The sequence below is a fragment of the Hyla sarda genome, unplaced genomic scaffold (assembly GCF_029499605.1).
Source record: "Hyla sarda isolate aHylSar1 unplaced genomic scaffold, aHylSar1.hap1 scaffold_340, whole genome shotgun sequence".
Lineage (NCBI taxonomy): Eukaryota > Metazoa > Chordata > Amphibia > Anura > Hylidae > Hyla > Hyla sarda.
The window spans coordinates 172,093-194,869 of NW_026610153.1; the positions used below are offsets into that span (position 1 = coordinate 172,093).

At 46.0% G+C, this 22,777-nt stretch overlaps 1 protein-coding gene, 8 non-coding genes and 4 pseudogenes across 9 annotated transcripts in view; all 13 read right to left on the bottom strand.

Annotated features, from left to right (window-relative positions):
• Window positions 1–45: 45 nt before the first annotated feature.
• Window positions 46–236, bottom strand: LOC130330860 (U2 spliceosomal RNA). The gene has a single exon (XR_008873900.1). It is a non-coding gene; the product is annotated as a U2 spliceosomal RNA (small nuclear RNA).
• A 2,091-nt stretch (window positions 237–2,327) lies between these two features.
• On the bottom strand, window positions 2,328–2,518 carry LOC130330861 (U2 spliceosomal RNA). Its single transcript, XR_008873901.1, has one exon. It is a non-coding gene; the product is annotated as a U2 spliceosomal RNA (small nuclear RNA).
• A 2,085-nt stretch (window positions 2,519–4,603) lies between these two features.
• On the bottom strand, window positions 4,604–4,790 carry LOC130330804 (U2 spliceosomal RNA). Its single transcript, XR_008873861.1, has one exon. It is a non-coding gene; the product is annotated as a U2 spliceosomal RNA (small nuclear RNA).
• A 693-nt stretch (window positions 4,791–5,483) lies between these two features.
• On the bottom strand, window positions 5,484–5,671 carry LOC130330820 (U2 spliceosomal RNA). Its single transcript, XR_008873868.1, has one exon. It is a non-coding gene; the product is annotated as a U2 spliceosomal RNA (small nuclear RNA).
• Window positions 5,672–7,764: 2,093 nt separating this feature from the next.
• Window positions 7,765–7,955, bottom strand: LOC130330862 (U2 spliceosomal RNA). Its single transcript, XR_008873902.1, has one exon. It is a non-coding gene; the product is annotated as a U2 spliceosomal RNA (small nuclear RNA).
• A 2,096-nt stretch (window positions 7,956–10,051) lies between these two features.
• On the bottom strand, window positions 10,052–10,230 carry LOC130330806 (U2 spliceosomal RNA; annotated as a pseudogene).
• Window positions 10,231–11,701: 1,471 nt separating this feature from the next.
• LOC130330825 (U2 spliceosomal RNA) lies at window positions 11,702–11,837 on the bottom strand (annotated as a pseudogene).
• A 2,090-nt stretch (window positions 11,838–13,927) lies between these two features.
• LOC130330802 (U2 spliceosomal RNA) lies at window positions 13,928–14,113 on the bottom strand. The gene has a single exon (XR_008873859.1). It is a non-coding gene; the product is annotated as a U2 spliceosomal RNA (small nuclear RNA).
• A 693-nt stretch (window positions 14,114–14,806) lies between these two features.
• Window positions 14,807–14,994, bottom strand: LOC130330821 (U2 spliceosomal RNA). The gene has a single exon (XR_008873869.1). It is a non-coding gene; the product is annotated as a U2 spliceosomal RNA (small nuclear RNA).
• A 2,092-nt stretch (window positions 14,995–17,086) lies between these two features.
• Window positions 17,087–17,277, bottom strand: LOC130330863 (U2 spliceosomal RNA). The gene has a single exon (XR_008873903.1). It is a non-coding gene; the product is annotated as a U2 spliceosomal RNA (small nuclear RNA).
• A 2,092-nt stretch (window positions 17,278–19,369) lies between these two features.
• LOC130330807 (U2 spliceosomal RNA) lies at window positions 19,370–19,548 on the bottom strand (annotated as a pseudogene).
• Window positions 19,549–19,749: 201 nt separating this feature from the next.
• The window catches only part of LOC130330737 (uncharacterized), a 51,627-nt gene continuing 48,599 nt past the window's right edge, over window positions 19,750–22,777 (bottom strand). The window contains exon 2 of the mRNA XM_056553614.1: window positions 19,750–20,696. Coding sequence (XP_056409589.1) covers window positions 19,750–20,696 — 947 coding nt within the window. The remainder of the gene's footprint in view (window positions 20,697–22,777) is intronic.
• LOC130330826 (U2 spliceosomal RNA) lies at window positions 21,020–21,155 on the bottom strand (annotated as a pseudogene).

Below are 22,777 nucleotides of genomic sequence, written 5' to 3' on the forward strand. Positions count from 1 at the left end.
CAGGTAGCAATGAAAGTAGGAATCTTTCTTTTTAACCCTGTAAGGGGGTGGTGCACTGTACCCGAAGATACTGCCATATCGGGTCAATGCATAGGGCGACGGAAGCAAGCTTCGAAATCGGCCCCCGTTCTCAAAAATCCATTTAATATATGGTCCCCAGATAGGGGACGTATCAGATATTAAACTGATAAGAACAGATACTACACTTGATCTTAGCCAAAAGGCCGAGAAGCGATAACCGTGAAAGGGGCGGGCCCAACAAGGTGCCCTTCATGGGCACTATCACTGCTTGCTGTCAGGGAGGCTGCCAGACAATTTTCCATGCACACTCTGGGCTGGGGGGCAGTCAACCACCAGTACACACAGCAGAACCTAAACCCATACCATTATTGCTAAGCAGCAAGACAGGGGCCCATTGCACTCCCACGGGGCCTTTTTAAATGCAATCCATAACCCGGATTTGCCAGGAACCCTTCTTACTCCTCCTACTTGCATGTGACACTGGGCTTAGGATCTGCATAGGAAACACACACACAAGCACACACCTACCTTTGTTGCCTGCAGATGCCTCCTTGGCTGTCCCCAAACGGTATCAAACCAACACCCACGGGAAGCTGTAAGCATAGAGGACATGCCTGCACCCCATTGGACTTACCTGTGTGGGTTAAACCCGGGTTATTTGACAACCTATGGCGGTGATGGTTCTGCTCAGGCAGAGCAGTGCTGATGCTCCTCATAAAGCTGTCGCTGCTGTGAAGGTTCTAGGTGACATCACAAATCCCTATGGTTACATACACAACAAAGCTGGGTTGTTGTTGTTTACACTCTGCAAGGCCTGTGGAAGTGAGTGACATCATAGCACTGTAGTTCTGAGGGTTCTAGATGGATGCAACAATCTCCTGTTGCTTCTATGAAGGCCATAATAGACGACATCACCAAACAGCTCCATAGTCACATACACAGCAAAGGAGAGATGTTGTTTACACCTAGTGATGTCAGTGGTATTGAGTGACATCACAGCACAGTGCTAAGGCTCCTGGGCCTGGACACAGCAGCGGCTGCAATATCTCAACGGAGAATACGTTTATATATATGTGTGTGTGTGCGCGTATATATATATATATATATATATATATATATATATATATATATTTCTCCGCCGAAATCACTTTTAAACCCATTTCCACCTTTTTTTCCCTTCTCTTCCTCTTGCTTTTTTTTCACGTTTTTTTACGTTTTTCTCCTTTTCGCCTCTTTTCTGGGCGTATTATTCTTCTTTTTCTTCTTTTTTTTCGTCTAATGCATACCCCATCAGTGCAGCAATGCTTATTCAATACCGCCAGCAGATGGAGACACTGGGGGATAATTTTCTAAGGATTTATACTGATTTTTCCTGTCTGAATTTGTCGCACAGAAAGTTGCAGGCCAAATATGTGTGACATTTCTGCTACTTTAGCTTCTAGAGCATTTTTACAACATTATACATAGGTGCTGAATACATAAAAAGCGACTGTTCAGCGACAGACAAGTCGCATCGGCTGAAAGTAGGCCAGAATGTCAGTCCATGTTGGAGCAGGTTTAGATACAGTCTAAAGTATAGATCTCAAAGTCTGTGCACAGAATTTAGCAAGGGCCTCGCACCTTCTGATGCATCAGGTAGGTGCACAATAGCATAGCCTAACCCTCTGTACTTTGGTCTATATTGATGCGGGACATAGACAGCCAGCTGATGACCAATCCATTAGTGCAATGGATGGCTGGAAGCATTTGTCTTTGCCTTTGCAATACCACAGAAGCAATGCATGGTCAATGTACAGCAATGACACACCTGTGTGAACAGCCAGGAGACCCCCCCCCCCCCCCCATGTTATGTTACATAGTTACATAGTTAGTACGGTCGAAAAAAGACATATGTCCATCAAGTTCAACCAGGGAATTAAGGGGTAGGGGTGTGGCGCGATATTGGGGAAGGGATGAGATTTTATATTTCTTCATAAGCATTAATCTTATTTTGTCAATTAGGAACATTCAGCACCCACCCGCTATCAAGGCAGCTGCCTATCATGTCATGCCCTACCTGCACAGGTGTGCTGGCTACTCAAATGATCCAATTAAGGAGGCCATTTAGTCAGCAGCAGCAGAAGTCCTGTGCCTGGACGCTCCAACAGCGGCCAGACACAAGCAGAAGCAGAAGCAGCAGAAGGAGCAGCAGCACCACCTTTTGTTTTTTGGCTGCAGCAGCAGCAAGGCCCACAGGGCTGGCTAGCTGGCTAGCCAGCAAGCAGGTAGCAATGAAAGTAGGAATCTTTCTTTTTAACCCTGTAAGGGGGTGGTGCACTGTACCCGAAGATACTGCCATATCGGGTCAATGCATAGGGCGACGGAAGCAAGCTTCGAAATCGGCCCCCGTTCTCAAAAATCCATTTAATATATGGTCCCCAGATAGGGGACGTATCAGATATTAAACTGATAAGAACAGATACTACACTTGATCTTAGCCAAAAGGCCGAGAAGCGATAACCGTGAAAGGGGCGGGCCCAACAAGGTGCCCTTCATGGGCACTATCACTGCTTGCTGTCAGGGAGGCTGCCAGACAATTTTCCATGCACACTCTGGGCTGGGGGGCAGTCAACCACCAGTACACACAGCAGAACCTAAACCCATACCATTATTGCTAAGCAGCAAGACAGGGGCCCATTGCACTCCCACGGGGCCTTTTTAAATGCAATCCATAACCCGGATTTGCCAGGAACCCTTCTTACTCCTCCTACTTGCATGTGACACTGGGCTTAGGATCTGCATAGGAAACACACACACAAGCACACACCTACCTTTGTTGCCTGCAGATGCCTCCTTGGCTGTCCCCAAACGGTATCAAACCAACACCCACGGGAAGCTGTAAGCATAGAGGACATGCCTGCACCCCATTGGACTTACCTGTGTGGGTTAAACCCGGGTTATTTGACAACCTATGGCGGTGATGGTTCTGCTCAGGCAGAGCAGTGCTGATGCTCCTCATAAAGCTGTCGCTGCTGTGAAGGTTCTAGGTGACATCACAAATCCCTATGGTTACATACACAACAAAGCTGGGTTGTTGTTGTTTACACTCTGCAAGGCCTGTGGAAGTGAGTGACATCATAGCACTGTAGTTCTGAGGGTTCTAGATGGATGCAACAATCTCCTGTTGCTTCTATGAAGGCCATAATAGACGACATCACCAAACAGCTCCATAGTCACATACACAGCAAAGGAGAGATGTTGTTTACACCTAGTGATGTCAGTGGTATTGAGTGACATCACAGCACAGTGCTAAGGCTCCTGGGCCTGGACACAGCAGCGGCTGCAATATCTCAACGGAGAATACGTTTATATATATATGTGTGTGTGTGCGCGTATATATATATATATATATATATATATATATATATATTCTCCGCCGAAATCACTTTTAAACCCATTTCCACCTTTTTTTCCCTTCTCTTCCTCTTACTTTTTTTTCACGTTTTTTTACGTTTTTCTCCTTTTCGCCTCTTTTCTGGGCGTATTATTCTTCTTTTTCTTCTTTTTTTTCGTCTAATGCATACCCCATCAGTGCAGCAATGCTTATTCAATACCGCCAGCAGATGGAGACACTGGGGGATAATTTTCTAAGGATTTATACTGATTTTTCCTGTCTGAATTTGTCGCACAGAAAGTTGCAGGCCAAATATGTGTGACATTTCTGCGACTTTAGCTTCTAGAGCATTTTTACAACATTATACATAGGTGCTGAATACATAAAAAGCGACTGTTCAGCGACAGACAAGTCGCATCGGCTGAAAGTAGGCCAGAATGTCAGTCCATGTTGGAGCAGGTTTAGATACAGTCTAAAGTATAGATCTCAAAGTCTGTGCACAGAATTTAGCAAGGGCCTCGCACCTTCTGATGCATCAGGTAGGTGCACAATAGCATAGCCTAACCCTCTGTACTTTGGTCTATATTGATGCGGGACATAGACAGCCAGCTGATGACCAATCCATTAGTGCAATGGATGGCTGGAAGCATTTGTCTTTGCCTTTGCAATACCACAGAAGCAATGCATGGTCAATGTACAGCAATGACACACCTGTGTGAACAGCCAGGAGACCCCCCCCCCCCCCCATGTTATGTTACATAGTAACATAGTTAGTACGGTCGAAAAAAGACATATGTCCATCAAGTTCAACCAGGGAATTAAGGGGTAGGGGTGTGGCACGATATTGGGGAAGGGATGAGATTTTATATTTCTTCATAAGCATTAATCTTATTTTGTCAATTAGGAACATTCAGCACCCACCCGCTATCAAGGCAGCTGCCTATCATGTCATGCCCTACCTGCACAGGTGTGCTGGCTACTCAAATGATCCAATTAAGGAGGCCATTTAGTCAGCAGCAGCAGAAGTCCTGTGCCTGGACGCTCCAACAGCGGCCAGACACAAGCAGAAGCAGAAGCAGCAGAAGCAGCAGCAGCACCACCTTTTGTTTTTTGGCTGCAGCAGCAGCAAGGCCCACAGGGCTGGCTAGCTGGCTAGCCAGCAAGCAGGTAGCAATGAAAGTAGGAATCTTTCTTTTTAACCCTGTAAGGGGGTGGTGCACTGTACCCGAAGATACTGCCATATCGGGTCAATGCATAGGGCGACGGAAGCAAGCTTCGAAATCGGCCCCCGTTCTCAAAAATCCATTTAATATATGGTCCCCAGATAGGGGACGTATCAGATATTAAACTGATAAGAACAGATTTTTTTTTTTTTTTTTTTTTATCTAAAGCCGAGGAACGTGCTTTCGATTCACCCAAAGTGCAAGAAAAAGTGCAAACGTGTTACACTAAAAAAACGTGCACAAAGGATGCGGTCTATCGCAAGCCCTTCTCCGATAGGAGAGAGGCCCCCCAACAAACCTTACCCTTCGCCTCCGGACCAAAAGGTACCTGCGAGGTTCCAGGTTCGATGTCCCTTTTCGCCGAAGCTACTAGGGGACCACAAATGCTCCCGGCATCCCCCTTGGCGTTAGCCAAGGTATCTGCCCGCAGAGCCGATTACGGTAGGTACCCTGCCAAAGCAGGAGTACCCGGGGTGTTTGCAGGGAGGTGCGGAACCTAATGGCCACACACACCTCCCCTAGACCGCCAGGAGGGACACCCAGAAGGGCTACCGCATCCTGACCAATCCTGTGAACACACAACACGCAAAAAGTGACACAGTGAGACAAAAAAGAAATAAATAAGTGAATGTGTGCAGATATACTGCCCGGACATCCGGCCGGATCTATAAAAAATTTCTCTGATCCTAGCCAGAAGGCCGGGAATCAAGAGGTGAGTGCCACAAGGTGAAGAGATTATGGTGCCCGTGCTTCAACTCAGTGAGCCTATTCTCCCAGTGAGTTTCGGCACCTCGGGGTCACCACTCCCCGAGGCACAAAGTACCTCGGCTCTAGACCCTCTCAGCCTCATGGCGAGACCCGGAGGGAACAGGTCACATCGGGGCAGCCGTCGAGCTGATTCCTCAGAACCAGCCCCGGAAAGCCCTGGTACACCTGCATCCTCCATGCAGCACCCATCCCCACCAGCCCCATACCGGCGTTACTGTCCACCGGCATGAAAAACTGATAAGAACAGATACTACACTTGATCTTAGCCAAAAGGCCGAGAAGCGATAACCGTGAAAGGGGCGGGCCCAACAAGGTGCCCTTCATGGGCACTATCACTGCTTGCTGTCAGGGAGGCTGCCAGACAATTTTCCATGCACACTCTGGGCTGGGGGGCAGTCAACCACCAGTACACACAGCAGAACCTAAACCCATACCATTATTGCTAAGCAGCAAGACAGGGGCCCATTGCACTCCCACGGGGCCTTTTTAAATGCAATCCATAACCCGGATTTGCCAGGAACCCTTCTTACTCCTCCTACTTGCATGTGACACTGGGCTTAGGATCTGCATAGGAAACACACACACAAGCACACACCTACCTTTGTTGCCTGCAGATGCCTCCTTGGCTGTCCCCAAACGGTATCAAACCAACACCCACGGGAAGCTGTAAGCATAGAGGACATGCCTGCACCCCATTGGACTTACCTGTGTGGGTTAAACCCGGGTTATTTGACAACCTATGGCGGTGATGGTTCTGCTCAGGCAGAGCAGTGCTGATGCTCCTCATAAAGCTGTCGCTGCTGTGAAGGTTCTAGGTGACATCACAAATCCCTATGGTTACATACACAACAAAGCTGGGTTGTTGTTGTTTACACTCTGCAAGGCCTGTGGAAGTGAGTGACATCATAGCACTGTAGTTCTGAGGGTTCTAGATGGATGCAACAATCTCCTGTTGCTTCTATGAAGGCCATAATAGACAACATCACCAAACAGCTCCATAGTCACATACACAGCAAAGGAGAGATGTTGTTTACACCTAGTGATGTCAGTGGTATTGAGTGACATCACAGCACAGTGCTAAGGCTCCTGGGCCTGGACACAGCAGCGGCTGCAATATCTCAACGGAGAATACGTTTATATATATGTGTGTGTGTGCGCGTATATATATATATATATATATATATATATATATATATATATATTTCTCCGCCGAAATCACTTTTAAACCCATTTCCACCTTTTTTTCCCTTCTCTTCCTCTTACTTTTTTTTCACGTTTTTTTACGTTTTTCTCCTTTTCGCCTCTTTTCTGGGCGTATTATTCTTCTTTTTCTTCTTTTTTTTCGTCTAATGCATACCCCATCAGTGCAGCAATGCTTATTCAATACCGCCAGCAGATGGAGACACTGGGGGATAATTTTCTAAGGATTTATACTGATTTTTCCTGTCTGAATTTGTCGCACAGAAAGTTGCAGGCCAAATATGTGTGACATTTCTGCGACTTTAGCTTCTAGAGCATTTTTACAACATTATACATAGGTGCTGAATACATAAAAAGCGACTGTTCAGCGACAGACAAGTCGCATCGGCTGAAAGTAGGCCAGAATGTCAGTCCATGTTGGAGCAGGTTTAGATACAGTCTAAAGTATAGATCTCAAAGTCTGTGCACAGAATTTAGCAAGGGCCTCGCACCTTCTGATGCATCAGGTACGTGCACAATAGCATAGCCTAACCCTCTGTACTTTGGTCTATATTGATGCGGGACATAGACAGCCAGCTGATGACCAATCCATTAGTGCAATGGATGGCTGGAAGCATTTGTCTTTGCCTTTGCAATACCACAGAAGCAATGCATGGTCAATGTACAGCAATGACACACCTGTGTGAACAGCCAGGAGACCCCCCCCCCCCCCCCCCATGTTATGTTACATAGTTACATAGTTAGTACGGTCGAAAAAAGACATATGTCCATCAAGTTCAACCAGGGAATTAAGGGGTAGGGGTGTGGCGCGATATTGGGGAAGGGATGAGATTTTATATTTCTTCATAAGCATTAATCTTATTTTGTCAATTAGGAACATTCAGCACCCACCCGCTATCAAGGCAGCTGCCTATCATGTCATGCCCTACCTGCACAGGTGTGCTGGCTACTCAAATGATCCAATTAAGGAGGCCATTTAGTCAGCAGCAGCAGAAGTCCTGTGCCTGGACGCTCCAACAGCGGCCAGACACAAGCAGAAGCAGAAGCAGCAGAAGCAGCAGCAGCACCACCTTTTGTTTTTTGGCTGCAGCAGCAGCAAGGCCCACAGGGCTGGCTAGCTGGCTAGCCAGCAAGCAGGTAGCAATGAAAGTAGGAATCTTTCTTTTTAACCCTGTAAGGGGGTGGTGCACTGTACCCGAAGATACTGCCATATCGGGTCAATGCATAGGGCGACGGAAGCAAGCTTCGAAATCGGCCCCCGTTCTCAAAAATCCATTTAATATATGGTCCCCAGATAGGGGACGTATCAGATATTAAACTGATAAGAACAGATACTACACTTGATCTTAGCCAAAAGGCCGAGAAGCGATAACCGTGAAAGGGGCGGGCCCAACAAGGTGCCCTTCATGGGCACTATCACTGCTTGCTGTCAGGGAGGCTGCCAGACAATTTTCCATGCACACTCTGGGCTGGGGGGCAGTCAACCACCAGTACACACAGCAGAACCTAAACCCATACCATTATTGCTAAGCAGCAAGACAGGGGCCCATTGCACTCCCACGGGGCCTTTTTAAATGCAATCCATAACCCGGATTTGCCAGGAACCCTTCTTACTCCTCCTACTTGCATGTGACACTGGGCTTAGGATCTGCATAGGAAACACACACACAAGCACACACCTACCTTTGTTGCCTGCAGATGCCTCCTTGGCTGTCCCCAAACGGTATCAAACCAACACCCACGGGAAGCTGTAAGCATAGAGGACATGCCTGCACCCCATTGGACTTACCTGTGTGGGTTAAACCCGGGTTATTTGACAACCTATGGCGGTGATGGTTCTGCTCAGGCAGAGCAGTGCTGATGCTCCTCATAAAGCTGTCGCTGCTGTGAAGGTTCTAGGTGACATCACAAATCCCTATGGTTACATACACAACAAAGCTGGGTTGTTGTTGTTTACACTCTGCAAGGCCTGTGGAAGTGAGTGACATCATAGCACTGTAGTTCTGAGGGTTCTAGATGGATGCAACAATCTCCTGTTGCTTCTATGAAGGCCATAATAGACGACATCACCAAACAGCTCCATAGTCACATACACAGCAAAGGAGAGATGTTGTTTACACCTAGTGATGTCAGTGGTATTGAGTGACATCACAGCACAGTGCTAAGGCTCCTGGGCCTGGACACAGCAGCGGCTGCAATATCTCAACGGAGAATACGTTTATATATATGTGTGTGTGTGCGCGTATATATATATATATATATATATATATATATATATATATATATATATATTTCTCCGCCGAAATCACTTTTAAACCCATTTCCACCTTTTTTTCCCTTCTCTTCCTCTTACTTTTTTTTCACGTTTTTTTACGTTTTTCTCCTTTTCGCCTCTTTTCTGGGCGTATTATTCTTCTTTTTCTTCTTTTTTTTCGTCTAATGCATACCCCATCAGTGCAGCAATGCTTATTCAATACCGCCAGCAGATGGAGACACTGGGGGATAATTTTCTAAGGATTTATACTGATTTTTCCTGTCTGAATTTGTCGCACAGAAAGTTGCAGGCCAAATATGTGTGACATTTCTGCGACTTTAGCTTCTAGAGCATTTTTACAACATTATACATAGGTGCTGAATACATAAAAAGCGACTGTTCAGCGACAGACAAGTCGCATCGGCTGAAAGTAGGCCAGAATGTCAGTCCATGTTGGAGCAGGTTTAGATACAGTCTAAAGTATAGATCTCAAAGTCTGTGCACAGAATTTAGCAAGGGCCTCGCACCTTCTGATGCATCAGGTAGGTGCACAATAGCATAGCCTAACCCTCTGTACTTTGGTCTATATTGATGCGGGACATAGACAGCCAGCTGATGACCAATCCATTAGTGCAATGGATGGCTGGAAGCATTTGTCTTTGCCTTTGCAATACCACAGAAGCAATGCATGGTCAATGTACAGCAATGACACACCTGTGTGAACAGCCAGGAGACCCCCCCCCCCCCCCATGTTATGTTACATAGTTACATAGTTAGTACGGTCGAAAAAAGACATATGTCCATCAAGTTCAACCAGGGAATTAAGGGGTAGGGGTGTGGCGCGATATTGGGGAAGGGATGAGATTTTATATTTCTTCATAAGCATTAATCTTATTTTGTCAATTAGGAACATTCAGCACCCACCCGCTATCAAGGCAGCTGCCTATCATGTCATGCCCTACCTGCACAGGTGTGCTGGCTACTCAAATGATCCAATTAAGGAGGCCATTTAGTCAGCAGCAGCAGAAGTCCTGTGCCTGGACGCTCCAACAGCGGCCAGACACAAGCAGAAGCAGAAGCAGCAGAAGCAGCAGCAGCACCACCTTTTGTTTTTTGGCTGCAGCAGCAGCAAGGCCCACAGGGCTGGCTAGCTGGCTAGCCAGCAAGCAGGTAGCAATGAAAGTAGGAATCTTTCTTTTTAACCCTGTAAGGGGGTGGTGCACTGTACCCGAAGATACTGCCATATCGGGTCAATGCATAGGGCGACGGAAGCAAGCTTCGAAATCGGCCCCCGTTCTCAAAAATCCATTTAATATATGGTCCCCAGATAGGGGACGTATCAGATATTAAACTGATAAGAACAGATTTTTTTTTTTTTTTTTTTTAGTTAACCCTCAGAACTCCATCAGAGCTCTAAGATCTTATTTGAGCTTGATTTTTTGTTCATCATCAGGAAAACCCGTTTTTCTTTATTTCTTTATCTCTTTTTTTTTTTTTTTTTTTTAAACAATAAAAGAAACCATATTTAAAACATAAAAAAATTATCAAACCAAAACTAACCATACTATAATTCTATAATTTCTTAAAGAAAAATTACCCAAATGTCATTCCTCTTCTCCATGCAAAGACCATCAAGAAGTCTAAGAAACCACAAGTTATAGATCCACTCAGCATCTCACTTTTGGCTGGAATCGCCAGCCACGCTGGAACCTTGTATGTTTCCACAAATCTATCTATATCTGCGTGAAAGGAACAATAGACTTTATCCCTTGCTTCATTGACTTTGATTCCCAATCTTTCTTTCAGATTTCCCAAATCCTCGTCAAAGGCTTTTTTTTCTTTTTTTGACACACTCTTGAAGACAACATCAAGAGAGCCTCCATACTCTACCGATACATATTCTTCTTCATTTTCTTTCCTTTTCTTCTCCTCCATCACTTTCCTGGTTGGAGTTTCCTCCTCTTCAGGTTCTTCCCTCACATCAGTTTCCTCCTCCCTACTTCGTTTCATAACCTCCTTTTTCTTCTTCTTCTTCTTAGGACACATTACTGCCAGGTGTCCCTCATCACCACATAGATGACACTTTTTCTTCACCTTACATGCTTCTGGCTCATGGCCTTCTTCTTGGCATTTATAGCACCAAACAATATCACAAAAATCTTTCCTATGGCCATACCTTTTACACTTTCGACAAAAGTCGTCCATGCCTGAAAAGAACAGGTCCCCATTTACTGGGCCAATCTTAAAACGCCCTGGGGGATAAATTAGCTTTCCATCAGGTGTTTTCTGAAACTTCACTTGAAATTTCCACTTTGTCGTCCAAAGTCCATATTGATTATAGATCTTGCCTTTTGGCTTCACCTCCTCACAGAATCTAGAAAGGAACAGAACAATCTCTTCTTCTGTGATATACGGACTGTACATCCTCACAGTTATAAGTCTTTCCCGAGTCGGGAAATGGGGAGTAATCTCTACCCCTCCCAACTTAGGGTGCGACTTCCACAGCAATGCTTTATTGCAGAACACACCATAGTCCTCCTCCGAAACCAGAACCACATCATAGACTCCATTTCTTGGAAATTCCAGCATCGATAATATCTGGTCCTTCCTCAAGCTCAAAAAACTGGAACAAAATCTCCTCCACCACGAAGAATAAACCTCTCTCCTTCTTTCCAGCATCCAAAAGAGTAATTCGGACTCCATTTCGTAGTCTGGCGTAGCTAGGTACACCTCCAGCAGGCTCTCCTTTCTTGCCAGCCTCCTCCATCGCAGAAAAAACACCTCCCCTACTGCAGGCAGGTAGGTAGGTAGGTAGGTGGTGATCGCTCCTCGTTGCCCGGGGACTAAGCCGCCACCCTGATGTCAGCAAGGGGGTTTAGTCCCACCATATAGATGGGACGATCCCCCAGGGAAAAGGAGCGGGTACCCCGGGCTCCTTCCAGCCAGATCAAGCAAGCATATACTACACTTGATCTTAGCCAAAAGGCCGAGAAGCGATAACCGTGAAAGGGGCGGGCCCAACAAGGTGCCCTTCATGGGCACTATCACTGCTTGCTGTCAGGGAGGCTGCCAGACAATTTTCCATGCACACTCTGGGCTGGGGGGCAGTCAACCACCAGTACACACAGCAGAACCTAAACCCATACCATTATTGCTAAGCAGCAAGACAGGGGCCCATTGCACTCCCACGGGGCCTTTTTAAATGCAATCCATAACCCGGATTTGCCAGGAACCCTTCTTACTCCTCCTACTTGCATGTGACACTGGGCTTAGGATCTGCATAGGAAACACACACACAAGCACACACCTACCTTTGTTGCCTGCAGATGCCTCCTTGGCTGTCCCCAAACGGTATCAAACCAACACCCACGGGAAGCTGTAAGCATAGAGGACATGCCTGCACCCCATTGGACTTACCTGTGTGGGTTAAACCCGGGTTATTTGACAACCTATGGCGGTGATGGTTCTGCTCAGGCAGAGCAGTGCTGATGCTCCTCATAAAGCTGTCGCTGCTGTGAAGGTTCTAGGTGACATCACAAATCCCTATGGTTACATACACAACAAAGCTGGGTTGTTGTTGTTTACACTCTGCAAGGCCTGTGGAAGTGAGTGACATCATAGCACTGTAGTTCTGAGGGTTCTAGATGGATGCAACAATCTCCTGTTGCTTCTATGAAGGCCATAATAGACGACATCACCAAACAGCTCCATAGTCACATACACAGCAAAGGAGAGATGTTGTTTACACCTAGTGATGTCAGTGGTATTGAGTGACATCACAGCACAGTGCTAAGGCTCCTGGGCCTGGACACAGCAGCGGCTGCAATATCTCAACGGAGAATACGTTTATATATATGTGTGTGTGTGCGCGTATATATATATATATATATATATATATATATATATATATATATTTCTCCGCCGAAATCACTTTTAAACCCATTTCCACCTTTTTTTCCCTTCTCTTCCTCTTACTTTTTTTTGACGTTTTTTTACGTTTTTCTCCTTTTCGCCTCTTTTCTGGGCGTATTATTCTTCTTTTTCTTCTTTTTTTTCCGTCTAATGCATACCCCATCAGTGCAGCAATGCTTATTCAATACCGCCAGCAGATGGAGACACTGGGGGATAATTTTCTAAGGATTTATACTGATTTTTCCTGTCTGAATTTGTCGCACAGAAAGTTGCAGGCCAAATATGTGTGACATTTCTGCGACTTTAGCTTCTAGAGCATTTTTACAACATTATACATAGGTGCTGAATACATAAAAAGCGACTGTTCAGCGACAGACAAGTCGCATCGGCTGAAAGTAGGCCAGAATGTCAGTCCATGTTGGAGCAGGTTTAGATACAGTCTAAAGTATAGATCTCAAAGTCTGTGCACAGAATTTAGCAAGGGCCTCGCACCTTCTGATGCATCAGGTAGGTGCACAATAGCATAGCCTAACCCTCTGTACTTTGGTCTATATTGATGCGGGACATAGACAGCCAGCTGATGACCAATCCATTAGTGCAATGGATGGCTGGAAGCATTTGTCTTTGCCTTTGCAATACCACAGAAGCAATGCATGGTCAATGTACAGCAATGACACACCTGTGTGAACAGCCAGGAGACCCCCCCCCCCCCCATGTTATGTTACATAGTAACATAGTTAGTACGGTCGAAAAAAGACATATGTCCATCAAGTTCAACCAGGGAATTAAGGGGTAGGGGTGTGGCACGATATTGGGGAAGGGATGAGATTTTATATTTCTTCATAAGCATTAATCTTATTTTGTCAATTAGGAACATTCAGCACCCACCCGCTATCAAGGCAGCTGCCTATCATGTCATGCCCTACCTGCACAGGTGTGCTGGCTACTCAAATGATCCAATTAAGGAGGCCATTTAGTCAGCAGCAGCAGAAGTCCTGTGCCTGGACGCTCCAACAGCGGCCAGACACAAGCAGAAGCAGAAGCAGCAGAAGCAGCAGCAGCACCACCTTTTGTTTTTTGGCTGCAGCAGCAGCAAGGCCCACAGGGCTGGCTAGCTGGCTAGCCAGCAAGCAGGTAGCAATGAAAGTAGGAATCTTTCTTTTTAACCCTGTAAGGGGGTGGTGCACTGTACCCGAAGATACTGCCATATCGGGTCAATGCATAGGGCGACGGAAGCAAGCTTCGAAATCGGCCCCCGTTCTCAAAAATCCATTTAATATATGGTCCCCAGATAGGGGACGTATCAGATATTAAACTGATAAGAACAGATTTTTTTTTTTTTTTTTTTTATCTAAAGCCGAGGAACGTGCTTTCGATTCACCCAAAGTGCAAGAAAAAGTGCAAACGTGTTACACTAAAAAAACGTGCACAAAGGATGCGGTCTATCGCAAGCCCTTCTCCGATAGGAGAGAGGCCCCCCAACAAACCTTACCCTTCGCCTCCGGACCAAAAGGTACCTGCGAGGTTCCAGGTTCGATGTCCCTTTTCGCCGAAGCTACTAGGGGACCACAAATGCTCCCGGCATCCCCCTTGGCGTTAGCCAAGGTATCTGCCCGCAGAGCCGATTACGGTAGGTACCCTGCCAAAGCAGGAGTACCCGGGGTGTTTGCAGGGAGGTGCGGAACCTAATGGCCACACACACCTCCCCTAGACCGCCAGGAGGGACACCCAGAAGGGCTACCGCATCCTGACCAATCCTGTGAACACACAACACGCAAAAAGTGACACAGTGAGACAAAAAAGAAATAAATAAGTGAATGTGTGCAGATATACTGCCCGGACATCCGGCCGGATCTATAAAAAATTTCTCTGATCCTAGCCAGAAGGCCGGGAATCAAGAGGTGAGTGCCACAAGGTGAAGAGATTATGGTGCCCGTGCTTCAACTCAGTGAGCCTATTCTCCCAGTGAGTTTCGGCACCTCGGGGTCACCACTCCCCGAGGCACAAAGTACCTCGGCTCTAGACCCTCTCAGCCTCATGGCGAGACCCGGAGGGAACAGGTCACATCGGGGCAGCCGTCGAGCTGATTCCTCAGAACCAGCCCCGGAAAGCCCTGGTACACCTGCATCCTCCATGCAGCACCCATCCCCACCAGCCCCATACCGGCGTTACTGTCCACCGGCATGAAAAACTGATAAGAACAGATACTACACTTGATCTTAGCCAAAAGGCCGAGAAGCGATAACCGTGAAAGGGGCGGGCCCAACAAGGTGCCCTTCATGGGCACTATCACTGCTTGCTGTCAGGGAGGCTGCCAGACAATTTTCCATGCACACTCTGGGCTGGGGGGCAGTCAACCACCAGTACACACAGCAGAACCTAAACCCATACCATTATTGCTAAGCAGCAAGACAGGGGCCCATTGCACTCCCACGGGGCCTTTTTAAATGCAATCCATAACCCGGATTTGCCAGGAACCCTTCTTACTCCTCCTACTTGCATGTGACACTGGGCTTAGGATCTGCATAGGAAACACACACACAAGCACACACCTACCTTTGTTGCCTGCAGATGCCTCCTTGGCTGTCCCCAAACGGTATCAAACCAACACCCACGGGAAGCTGTAAGCATAGAGGACATGCCTGCACCCCATTGGACTTACCTGTGTGGGTTAAACCCGGGTTATTTGACAACCTATGGCGGTGATGGTTCTGCTCAGGCAGAGCAGTGCTGATGCTCCTCATAAAGCTGTCGCTGCTGTGAAGGTTCTAGGTGACATCACAAATCCCTATGGTTACATACACAACAAAGCTGGGTTGTTGTTGTTTACACTCTGCAAGGCCTGTGGAAGTGAGTGACATCATAGCACTGTAGTTCTGAGGGTTCTAGATGGATGCAACAATCTCCTGTTGCTTCTATGAAGGCCATAATAGACAACATCACCAAACAGCTCCATAGTCACATACACAGCAAAGGAGAGATGTTGTTTACACCTAGTGATGTCAGTGGTATTGAGTGACATCACAGCACAGTGCTAAGGCTCCTGGGCCTGGACACAGCAGCGGCTGCAATATCTCAACGGAGAATACGTTTATATATATGTGTGTGTGTGCGCGTATATATATATATATATATATATATATATATATATATATATATTTCTCCGCCGAAATCACTTTTAAACCCATTTCCACCTTTTTTTCCCTTCTCTTCCTCTTACTTTTTTTTCACGTTTTTTTACGTTTTTCTCCTTTTCGCCTCTTTTCTGGGCGTATTATTCTTCTTTTTCTTCTTTTTTTTCGTCTAATGCATACCCCATCAGTGCAGCAATGCTTATTCAATACCGCCAGCAGATGGAGACACTGGGGGATAATTTTCTAAGGATTTATACTGATTTTTCCTGTCTGAATTTGTCGCACAGAAAGTTGCAGGCCAAATATGTGTGACATTTCTGCGACTTTAGCTTCTAGAGCATTTTTACAACATTATACATAGGTGCTGAATACATAAAAAGCGACTGTTCAGCGACAGACAAGTCGCATCGGCTGAAAGTAGGCCAGAATGTCAGTCCATGTTGGAGCAGGTTTAGATACAGTCTAAAGTATAGATCTCAAAGTCTGTGCACAGAATTTAGCAAGGGCCTCGCACCTTCTGATGCATCAGGTACGTGCACAATAGCATAGCCTAACCCTCTGTACTTTGGTCTATATTGATGCGGGACATAGACAGCCAGCTGATGACCAATCCATTAGTGCAATGGATGGCTGGAAGCATTTGTCTTTGCCTTTGCAATACCACAGAAGCAATGCATGGTCAATGTACAGCAATGACACACCTGTGTGAACAGCCAGGAGACCCCCCCCCCCCCCCCCATGTTATGTTACATAGTTACATAGTTAGTACGGTCGAAAAAAGACATATGTCCATCAAGTTCAACCAGGGAATTAAGGGGTAGGGGTGTGGCGCGATATTGGGGAAGGGATGAGATTTTATATTTCTTCATAAGCATTAATCTTATTTTGTCAATTAGGAACATTCAGCACCCACCCGCTATCAAGGCAGCTGCCTATCATGTCATGCCCTACCTGCACAGGTGTGCTGGCTACTCAAATGATCCAATTAAGGAGGCCATTTAGTCAGCAGCAGCAGAAGTCCTGTGCCTGGACGCTCCAACAGCGGCCAGACACAAGCAGAAGCAGAAGCAGCAGAAGCAGCAGCAGCACCACCTTTTGTTTTTTGGCTGCAGCAGCAGCAAGGCCCACAGGGCTGGCTAGCTGGCTAGCCAGCAAGCAGGTAGCAATGAAAGTAGGAATCTTTCTTTTTAACCCTGTAAGGGGGTGGTGCACTGTACCCGAAGATACTGCCATATCGGGTCAATGCATAGGGCGACGGAAGCAAGCTTCGAAATCGGCCCCCGTTCTCAAAAATCCATTTAATATATGGTCCCCAGATAGGGGACGTATCAGATATTAAACTGATAAGAACAGATACTACACTTGATCTTAGCCAAAAGGCCGAGAAGCGATAACCGTGAAAGGGGCGGGCCCAACAAGGTGCCCTTCATGGGCACTATCACTGCTTGCTGTCAGGGAGGCTGCCAGACAATTTTCCATGCACACTCTGGGCTGGGGGGCAGTCAACCACCAGTACACACAGCAGAACCTAAACCCATACCATTATTGCTAAGCAGCAAGACAGGGGCCCATTGCACTCCCACGGGGCCTTTTTAAATGCAATCCATAACCCGGATTTGCCAGGAACCCTTCTTACTCCTCCTACTTGCATGTGACACTGGGCTTAGGATCTGCATAGGAAACACACACACAAGCACACACCTACCTTTGTTGCCTGCAGATGCCTCCTTGGCTGTCCCCAAACGGTATCAAACCAACACCCACGGGAAGCTGTAAGCATAGAGGACATGCCTGCACCCCATTGGACTTACCTGTGTGGGTTAAACCCGGGTTATTTGACAACCTATGGCGGTGATGGTTCTGCTCAGGCAGAGCAGTGCTGATGCTCCTCATAAAGCTGTCGCTGCTGTGAAGGTTCTAGGTGACATCACAAATCCCTATGGTTACATACACAACAAAGCTGGGTTGTTGTTGTTTACACTCTGCAAGGCCTGTGGAAGTGAGTGACATCATAGCACTGTAGTTCTGAGGGTTCTAGATGGATGCAACAATCTCCTGTTGCTTCTATGAAGGCCATAATAGACGACATCACCAAACAGCTCCATAGTCACATACACAGCAAAGGAGAGATGTTGTTTACACCTAGTGATGTCAGTGGTATTGAGTGACATCACAGCACAGTGCTAAGGCTCCTGGGCCTGGACACAGCAGCGGCTGCAATATCTCAACGGAGAATACGTTTATATATATGTGTGTGTGTGCGCGTATATATATATATATATATATATATATATATATATATATATATATTTCTCCGCCGAAATCACTTTTAAACCCATTTCCACCTTTTTTTCCCTTCTCTTCCTCTTACTTTTTTTTCACGTTTTTTTACGTTTTTCTCCTTTTCGCCTCTTTTCTGGGCGTATTATTCTTCTTTTTCTTCTTTTTTTTCGTCTAATGCATACCCCATCAGTGCAGCAATGCTTATTCAATACCGCCAGCAGATGGAGACACTGGGGGATAATTTTCTAAGGATTTATACTGATTTTTCCTGTCTGAATTTGTCGCACAGAAAGTTGCAGGCCAAATATGTGTGACATTTCTGCGACTTTAGCTTCTAGAGCATTTTTACAACATTATACATAGGTGCTGAATACATAAAAAGCGACTGTTCAGCGACAGACAAGTCGCATCGGCTGAAAGTAGGCCAGAATGTCAGTCCATGTTGGAGCAGGTTTAGATACAGTCTAAAGTATAGATCTCAAAGTCTGTGCACAGAATTTAGCAAGGGCCTCGCACCTTCTGATGCATCAGGTAGGTGCACAATAGCATAGCCTAACCCTCTGTACTTTGGTCTATATTGATGCGGGACATAGACAGCCAGCTGATGACCAATCCATTAGTGCAATGGATGGCTGGAAGCATTTGTCTTTGCCTTTGCAATACCACAGAAGCAATGCATGGTCAATGTACAGCAATGACACACCTGTGTGAACAGCCAGGAGACCCCCCCCCCCCCCCATGTTATGTTACATAGTTACATAGTTAGTACGGTCGAAAAAAGACATATGTCCATCAAGTTCAACCAGGGAATTAAGGGGTAGGGGTGTGGCGCGATATTGGGGAAGGGATGAGATTTTATATTTCTTCATAAGCATTAATCTTATTTTGTCAATTAGGAACATTCAGCACCCACCCGCTATCAAGGCAGCTGCCTATCATGTCATGCCCTACCTGCACAGGTGTGCTGGCTACTCAAATGATCCAATTAAGGAGGCCATTTAGTCAGCAGCAGCAGAAGTCCTGTGCCTGGACGCTCCAACAGCGGCCAGACACAAGCAGAAGCAGAAGCAGCAGAAGCAGCAGCAGCACCACCTTTTGTTTTTTGGCTGCAGCAGCAGCAAGGCCCACAGGGCTGGCTAGCTGGCTAGCCAGCAAGCAGGTAGCAATGAAAGTAGGAATCTTTCTTTTTAACCCTGTAAGGGGGTGGTGCACTGTACCCGAAGATACTGCCATATCGGGTCAATGCATAGGGCGACGGAAGCAAGCTTCGAAATCGGCCCCCGTTCTCAAAAATCCATTTAATATATGGTCCCCAGATAGGGGACGTATCAGATATTAAACTGATAAGAACAGATTTTTTTTTTTTTTTTTTTTAGTTAACCCTCAGAACTCCATCAGAGCTCTAAGATCTTATTTGAGCTTGATTTTTTGTTCATCATCAGGAAAACCCGTTTTTCTTTATTTCTTTATCTCTTTTTTTTTTTTTTTTTTTAAACAATAAAAGAAACCATATTTAAAACATAAAAAAATTATCAAACCAAAACTAACCATACTATAATTCTATAATTTCTTAAAGAAAAATTACCCAAATGTCATTCCTCTTCTCCATGCAAAGACCATCAAGAAGTCTAAGAAACCACAAGTTATAGATCCACTCAGCATCTCACTTTTGGCTGGAATCGCCAGCCACGCTGGAACCTTGTATGTTTCCACAAATCTATCTATATCTGCGTGAAAGGAACAATAGACTTTATCCCTTGCTTCATTGACTTTGATTCCCAATCTTTCTTTCAGATTTCCCAAATCCTCGTCAAAGGCTTTTTTTTCTTTTTTTGACACACTCTTGAAGACAACATCAAGAGAGCCTCCATACTCTACCGATACATATTCTTCTTCATTTTCTTTCCTTTTCTTCTCCTCCATCACTTTCCTGGTTGGAGTTTCCTCCTCTTCAGGTTCTTCCCTCACATCAGTTTCCTCCTCCCTACTTCGTTTCATAACCTCCTTTTTCTTCTTCTTCTTCTTAGGACACATTACTGCCAGGTGTCCCTCATCACCACATAGATGACACTTTTTCTTCACCTTACATGCTTCTGGCTCATGGCCTTCTTCTTGGCATTTATAGCACCAAACAATATCACAAAAATCTTTCCTATGGCCATACCTTTTACACTTTCGACAAAAGTCGTCCATGCCTGAAAAGAACAGGTCCCCATTTACTGGGCCAATCTTAAAACGCCCTGGGGGATAAATTAGCTTTCCATCAGGTGTTTTCTGAAACTTCACTTGAAATTTCCACTTTGTCGTCCAAAGTCCATATTGATTATAGATCTTGCCTTTTGGCTTCACCTCCTCACAGAATCTAGAAAGGAACAGAACAATCTCTTCTTCTGTGATATACGGACTGTACATCCTCACAGTTATAAGTCTTTCCCGAGTCGGGAAATGGGGAGTAATCTCTACCCCTCCCAACTTAGGGTGCGACTTCCACAGCAATGCTTTATTGCAGAACACACCATAGTCCTCTCCTCCGAAACCAGAACCACATCATAGACTCCATTTCTTGGAAATTCCAGCATCGATAATATCTGGTCCTTCCTCAGCTCAAAAAACTGGAACAAAATCTCCTCCACCACGAAGAATAAACCTCTCTCCTTCTTTCCAGCATCCAAAAGAGTAATTCGGACTCCATTTCGTAGTCTGGCGTAGCTAGGTACACCTCCAGCAGGCTCTCCTTTCTTGCCAGCCTCCTCCATCGCAGAAAAAACACCTCCCCTACTGCAGGCAGGTAGGTAGGTAGGTAGGTGGTGATCGCTCCTCGTTGCCCGGGGACTAAGCCGCCACCCTGATGTCAGCAAGGGGGTTTAGTCCCACCATATAGATGGGACGATCCCCCAGGGAAAAGGAGCGGGTACCCCGGGCTCCTTCCAGCCAGATCAAGCAAGCATATACTACACTTGATCTTAGCCAAAAGGCCGAGAAGCGATAACCGTGAAAGGGGCGGGCCCAACAAGGTGCCCTTCATGGGCACTATCACTGCTTGCTGTCAGGGAGGCTGCCAGACAATTTTCCATGCACACTCTGGGCTGGGGGGCAGTCAACCACCAGTACACACAGCAGAACCTAAACCCATACCATTATTGCTAAGCAGCAAGACAGGGGCCCATTGCACTCCCACGGGGCCTTTTTAAATGCAATCCATAACCCGGATTTGCCAGGAACCCTTCTTACTCCTCCTACTTGCATGTGACACTGGGCTTAGGATCTGCATAGGAAACACACACACAAGCACACACCTACCTTTGTTGCCTGCAGATGCCTCCTTGGCTGTCCCCAAACGGTATCAAACCAACACCCACGGGAAGCTGTAAGCATAGAGGACATGCCTGCACCCCATTGGACTTACCTGTGTGGGTTAAACCCGGGTTATTTGACAACCTATGGCGGTGATGGTTCTGCTCAGGCAGAGCAGTGCTGATGCTCCTCATAAAGCTGTCGCTGCTGTGAAGGTTCTAGGTGACATCACAAATCCCTATGGTTACATACACAACAAAGCTGGGTTGTTGTTGTTTACACTCTGCAAGGCCTGTGGAAGTGAGTGACATCATAGCACTGTAGTTCTGAGGGTTCTAGATGGATGCAACAATCTCCTGTTGCTTCTATGAAGGCCATAATAGACGACATCACCAAACAGCTCCATAGTCACATACACAGCAAAGGAGAGATGTTGTTTACACCTAGTGATGTCAGTGGTATTGAGTGACATCACAGCACAGTGCTAAGGCTCCTGGGCCTGGACACAGCAGCGGCTGCAATATCTCAACGGAGAATACGTTTATATATATGTGTGTGTGTGCGCGTATATATATATATATATATATATATATATATATATATATATATATTTCTCCGCCGAAATCACTTTTAAACCCATTTCCACCTTTTTTTCCCTTCTCTTCCTCTTACTTTTTTTTGACGTTTTTTTACGTTTTTCTCCTTTTCGCCTCTTTTCTGGGCGTATTATTCTTCTTTTTCTTCTTTTTTTCCGTCTAATGCATACCCCATCAGTGCAGCAATGCTTATTCAATACCGCCAGCAGATGGAGACACTGGGGGATAATTTTCTAAGGATTTATACTGATTTTTCCTGTCTGAATTTGTCGCACAGAAAGTTGCAGGCCAAATATGTGTGACATTTCTGCGACTTTAGCTTCTAGAGCATTTTTACAACATTATACATAGGTGCTGAATACATAAAAAGCGACTGTTCAGCGACAGACAAGTCGCATCGGCTGAAAGTAGGCCAGAATGTCAGTCCATGTTGGAGCAGGTTTAGATACAGTCTAAAGTATAGATCTCAAAGTCTGTGCACAGAATTTAGCAAGGGCCTCGCACCTTCTGATGCATCAGGTAGGTGCACAATAGCATAGCCTAACCCTCTGTACTTTGGTCTATATTGATGCGGGACATAGACAGCCAGCTGATGACCAATCCATTAGTGCAATGGATGGCTGGAAGCATTTGTCTTTGCCTTTGCAATACCACAGAAGCAATGCATGGTCAATGTACAGCAATGACACACCTGTGTGAACAGCCAGGAGACCCCCCCC